This window comes from Protopterus annectens, chromosome 10.part0, assembly GCF_019279795.1.
Source record: "Protopterus annectens isolate FY-2018-M chromosome 10.part0, PAN1.0, whole genome shotgun sequence".
Taxonomy (NCBI): Eukaryota; Metazoa; Chordata; order Ceratodontiformes; family Protopteridae; genus Protopterus; species Protopterus annectens.
The window spans coordinates 545,029,331-545,035,330 of NC_056744.1; the positions used below are offsets into that span (position 1 = coordinate 545,029,331).

At 38.4% G+C, this 6,000-nt stretch overlaps 1 protein-coding gene across 1 annotated transcript in view; it reads right to left on the minus strand.

Annotated features, from left to right (window-relative positions):
- Positions 1-6,000, minus strand: part of LOC122813217 (4-trimethylaminobutyraldehyde dehydrogenase-like) — a 325,358-nt gene that overhangs the window by 142,588 nt on the left and 176,770 nt on the right. Inside the window, exon 6 of the mRNA XM_044085402.1 lies at positions 3,169-3,365. Coding sequence (XP_043941337.1) covers positions 3,169-3,365 — 197 coding nt within the window. The remainder of the gene's footprint in view (positions 1-3,168; positions 3,366-6,000) is intronic.

Sequence of the window (6,000 nt, forward strand, 5' to 3'; positions counted from 1 at the left end):
CACAGACATGCAGAGACCATGCAAATTCCTTGTTGACAGTGACTTCCCGTTAGGCTTGAACCCTAGACCCTGAAACTGAAAGCTAGAGCTCTTAACCACTCTACCTCCATACTATGTACTAGTGGCAAACAAGTCAACTTAATAATTAAGTCAATTCACGCTGAGTGACATTAGTGTGTTGCAGCCGTGAGTACCTGCCTTAGAATCAGTAGCAAGAGAGATAGCACACTGTAGGTTCTTATTAGCTTGTCTAGGACATGTGCAAGGAGGTTAGCTGCTCTAAGTATTTCGTGCAGCAGCTTTGTCAGCAGAATGGCTTGCACTATTTTCATTGTTTCCAGTTAATTTCCAGTCAGTATGCACTCCTAGGTACTTTCATAAATAGATAACTTCAACTCTCTTAGAGGGCTAAATGCATTTGTAAAAGAGCTTGTCTATTTTTGGTACACTTTGTTTAAGCAATATCATTTTTTTCAAATGTAGATGTCAACTGCTGTCCATTAGCCATTTAGTGATTATGCTGAAACATTTTTGAATGGAATGAGAGAATAAGTGGGAATTTTCGGGTCTATATTATATTTTCGATAGTTTCAAACATCGAACACCATATGGTCGACACCATATGAGCGATGTGTGAAATTTCAAAAATATAATAAAAAAATAAAAATAAAAACTATACTTACCTAAATGGTGTAGGCAGGGGGGCTTGCCCCCCCACACCCCCCGCTACTTAAATATTCCTACTACAAGATAGCACTGCATTGAAGTAAAGGGAAAATATTCCCTATGGCGATTTCCGTGTTACACACGCGACATTTCAACGTTTCGACCAATCGGGTTCGCTCAATATGCGTTCGCCGTTTACAATTTTCGATCACGCGATAGGAACCTGAATTTTCCATCAGCTCTGTGGTATACAGAGAAAAACTCTCCTATGATCCAGGTGACCAGAGCTCAATTAGTGGCCCTCAGCAATGGAGAAGCTGATGATGGAAGCAAGATGAATAAAGACATTGTGCCCACTCTCCCATCTCTGTGGGGGAGGGGATGGGGAGTGAATGGCAGAGGAAAGTTGTTGTTGGTGGTACCAGAGATCACAGGAGAGTACATGCCAGGCCAAAGAGGGCTGGGCTGCTGAGGAGACAATGTGCTACTGCAGAGATGGACACTGGTCTTGTAGTGTTGCACTGCACGCTCCTTGAGGATACGGCTCCCAGACTGGCACATTGTCATGGTGTTTGGAATGTTTGCCTCACTGGCTCGAGCTGGTAAAGACTGACATGAATGCTGAGTTATTTTGAGTTATTTCTTGAATAAATATGATTGATATGTATTGCTGTGGAGCAATTTTTTTTCTGTAGTTCTACATCTGTCTTGCAGAATTTTACACTTGCTGACATTGTAATAATCAGGCAGGTGAAACAGCAAAGAGGTGCTATAGAGTGCCATGGTATCTTGGAAGCAGCAAAGTGCATATATATATATATATATATATATATATATATATATATATATATATATATATATATGTATGATTTACAATAGTATTCCAGAGCCAAAAATGTCTTTCAAAAATACATACAATATTCCAGATTCAAAAAACGTCCTTTAAAACACATACAACACTGTGTTTTTCTATATTTAGGAGTATTAAACTTAGAGCTAAATCAATACTATATTTTTTTTTCCATAAGAAAATTCCTTGTACACTTTTGCCTTGGCTTCTGCAAACATATCAGAGGACAATTCCATCCATCTTACACCACCCTTTCTTCAGATACCTGAAATTGGTATATGCACTATTTTACTTGCTCTGTCCTGGAAGAACTTCATAATAACTCATAGTCATCCAGGCCTCATCTCTGTGAACTGTCTCATCAGCTTCATTTTTTCTATCCACCTGCTTCTGTTCTTGCAGTCAAATGCCTTATTTCCACCCAAGTAAATAATTTCAAAGTAAATGGATACCGTCTTTGCTCATCTACATCCCTTTGTATTACTTTGATTGTTACTGTTATTTCTACATCTGGATCACTGATTATGCTGCACTGCAACATAGCTGGAGAACTAGGTTTCCTTTGATGCAAGCTTAACTTTTTATAGATAATCTGTTGGAATGCAAAACTTGCTGTTGCAGGGAATTCTCACCTTACAATAAAACTAGACAACGAATTAGCAACAGACCTTACAAATATGTATAGCAGTGGGGTAATTTGCTGCTAAAGATTCCTTTATCTCCTTCCTTATTGGGGATTCATGTCTGATTGTAGGCAAAGAGAAAAGAAAAGGGAAATCTTAAGTGAAAGACCCACTCTAGCAGAGTTTTTAATCAAATATAGAACAGAAGCTGCTGTTAAAAAGGGTAGAGTTAATAGGATATATAAAATACTGCACAATAACTGTAGGAATCAATCAGAGGAGGTTAGAAAAGATTGAGAAGAGAAAATGGATAAGCAATTCACAAAGAAACAATTGAAGGGCGTATGTATGACTCCAAATATGCAGCAAAGTCTAGAAGATTTAGAATTGTTGTTTGGTGTTTGAATAGATATTTTTATACCCCAAGCAGACTCCAAAGAACTTTTCCATAGGTAGATGAAGAAATAATGGGTGAGCAAGTGGGTGTAACTAAGGAAATTAATTTTCTGAGCTAGGATGCAGAATCTGAATTGCCTAAACATACTAAGGCCTTGTTAAGTTTAATTCTGGTGGCTGTCAGTAAAGCAATTACAAGAACATGGAAATCAAAGTATAAACCATCTGTATTTCAAGTAGTGAATATTGTAACAGAGATTAAAGAACTGGAAGTGGGATCTTTAGAAAAGGGTAAGAGCAAATTGCATAGAAAAAAATTGGGGGGACAATGCATGAGGATTGATGTTTTGGAGGAGGAGTGAGGTTTATGGGAAGACAGAAACTGATCAATTTATATAACGTGGAATCGATGATAAATATACAAAATAATATATGCAATGTATAATGTTTGCAACTGGGAATATGCTAATATGGTTTGTTTCTTTAATATAAATGTGTGTTTGCATGTGTCTTAAGTGATAATTCAAGAAAGCTGTTAAAGAAAGAAAGAGATTCTTTTATATGTATCTTCTTTCAAAGCTTCTCACAGACAGAAATGTTTCACTACTCCTAATTATGAAAATAAACTTTTACCTTGATTCCTGTAGGAACACTTCCAGTAAAGGAGATCTTTGCTATATCAGGATTTTTACACAAGAACTCGCCAGTTGTTGCACCACCCTGCACAACATTGAAGAGCCCCTTTGGAGCCCCAGCTTGGGTGAAGATCTCTGCCAGTAGGACTGCTGATACTGGCGTAAAGGGAGAAGGCTTGAATACCATAGCATTACCTGTTGATAAGGCAGAAATATATGTCAAAAGCATAATTTAATTCATATTTCTGTTATACTTTGCAATATAGTGAATGGCATTTAAAATGCTCAGATGACTTTCATCTGAACTTGACTGTGCATATTCTACAAGTCAGGTTACCATAACCATCAAATTAAACTTTTGGTTTCTAAAGACAACTTCAGCCAGATAGAACTGTTTAACTGTATTAATTGTTCCATTAATTACATTACTTTCTATGAAGTAAAGCAGCCAGTGCCTTAGAATGACTAGAAATGGGGCAGTATTTATCTCACTGCATTGTACAGTAATTTGGGTGACCACTGCAAAGTAATACAAATGTAAGGGATATGACAATGTTAGCTAGATGGTCTGTAAATGCCCTGTATCCATGCAAGCTTTTGGCCTTTTCTGCTTTCTGAGTAGGGGTGGGATGTTATAAGGACTACTTTAATGTTAACATGAATATGCATTTGAAGCTTAAATTTTGCTCCCAACTATCACTGTACCACACATCAATATATCCAATACAATTTTATATAATGAGGCTTGATTTATTCTTGTAATAATAAAATAAATGAAAATCATTACCATTCTCTGATATCTGTTTTATCATATTCACTGCCATGCAGTCACAGTCTGTCTTGATACTCTATCATTTTAAGGAAGAGAAAACAATCTGGAAAGGGTTCTAAACTATTGCAAGACACATTCTCACACACACACGCATGCACACACATACCTAGAGAAAAATTAAAGAACCACAAATTCAACTAACAGTGTTATCTTTGATTCATAGAGGTATACCAATGCAGAGCACAGAACCCTAGCCCAGTTTTGGAATTACTCCAGGACACTGTCTGGTTAAGTGACCAGCACAGAATCACAAAGCAGACAAACAAAGGTGGAGGGAATCAAACCCTAGACTACAAGAAGCAGACTGCTAACAGCTCATTCTCTGTATTCACTGTCAACATCTTGTGAAACTGCAGTCAAATGCATGGAGGCCATGCAGGATCGTTGGAGAAGGCATAACAGCCACAACATGAACTAGAGAACTAGGAACTGTGAGGCAGTAACACTAAATGCTGCAATGGAGAACCAGGAACTGTGAGACAGTAATGCTGAATGCTGCACTAGAGAACCAGGAACCGTGGGACGGTAATGCTAAATGCTGGAGTACAGATCCAGATACTGTGAGACAGTAATGCTGACCACTGCATCACAGAACCAGGACGTATGAGACATTAATGCTAAACACTGCACCAGGGAACCTGGAAGTGTGAGACAGAAATGCTAAATGCTCCACCAGAGAACCAGGAATTGTGAGACAGTAACTGTAAATGCTGCACTAGAGAACCACAAACTGTTAGACAGCAACTGTAAATGTTGCACCAGAGAACAAGGCATTGTGGGAAGGTAATGTTAAATGCTGCAGCAGAGAACCAGGAACTGTAAGACAGTAATGCTAAACACTGCATCAGAGAACCACAAAGTATGAGATGTCAATGCTAAATGCTGCATCAGAGAACCAGGAGATGAGACAGTAATGCTACATGCTGCACCACAGAACCAGGAAGTGTGATGCAGTAATAATAAATGCTGCACCAGAGAACCAGGAATTGTGAAACAGTAATGCTAAATGCTGCAAAAGGGAACCAAGAGGTGTGAGACAGCAATGCTAAATGCTGCACCAGAGAACCAGAAAGCATGACACGGCAATGCTAAATGCTGTAGCAGAGAACCAGAAAGCATGAGACAGCAATGCTAATCACTGCACCAGAGAACCAGCAGGAAGTGTAAGACAGCAATGCTATATGCTGCACAAGAGAACCAGGAAGTGTGAGACAGCAATACTAAATGCTGCACCAGACAACCAAGAAATGTGAGACAGGAATGCTAAACACTGCAACAGAGAACCAGGAAGTATGAGAGACTAATGCTAAATGTTGCACCAGAGAACCAGAAAGTATGAGAAAACAATGACAAATGCTGCACCAGAGAACCAGGAAGTGTAAGAAAGCAATGCTAAACGCTGCACCAGAGAACAAGGAAGTGTGAAACAGTTAATGCTAAATGCTGCAGCACAGAACAAGGAAGTGTGAGACAGTAATGCTAAACACTGCACTGGAGAGGCAGGCTGCACTAGAGAGCCAGGAATTGTGAGACAGTGATAGTAAATGCTGCACTGGAAAACCAGGAAATGTGAGACAGTAATGCACCACCAATCTCCCAAAACCAAAATATAAGCATTAAAACTCATTAAAGTGTTCTAAAAGCAGATAAGAAATAATACATAATTATTAAATAAGACTTAATGAACAATTCTAGGTTCATTGGAGGTTACTAGCTAAGCGGCCCTAGAGCCTTTACAAACTCAGCCATGTAAATCTCAAGTATCCGTATTTGTTCTTTTTGGGTAGTTCACAGAACAAATTTATGAACACAGTGGGTCTGTGATCAACACAGGCTATCCCTAACATAACAAATTACAAAGTCAAACTTAGACTGGGGTTTGCATATTAAATGAAGTTGAGATACTGTGCAATGATGTTAAAGTGTACTGTGATCAGATGATAGAATATAATAAAAAGAACTACATTAGAAAAACTAGAAATATATAAATATATGTGC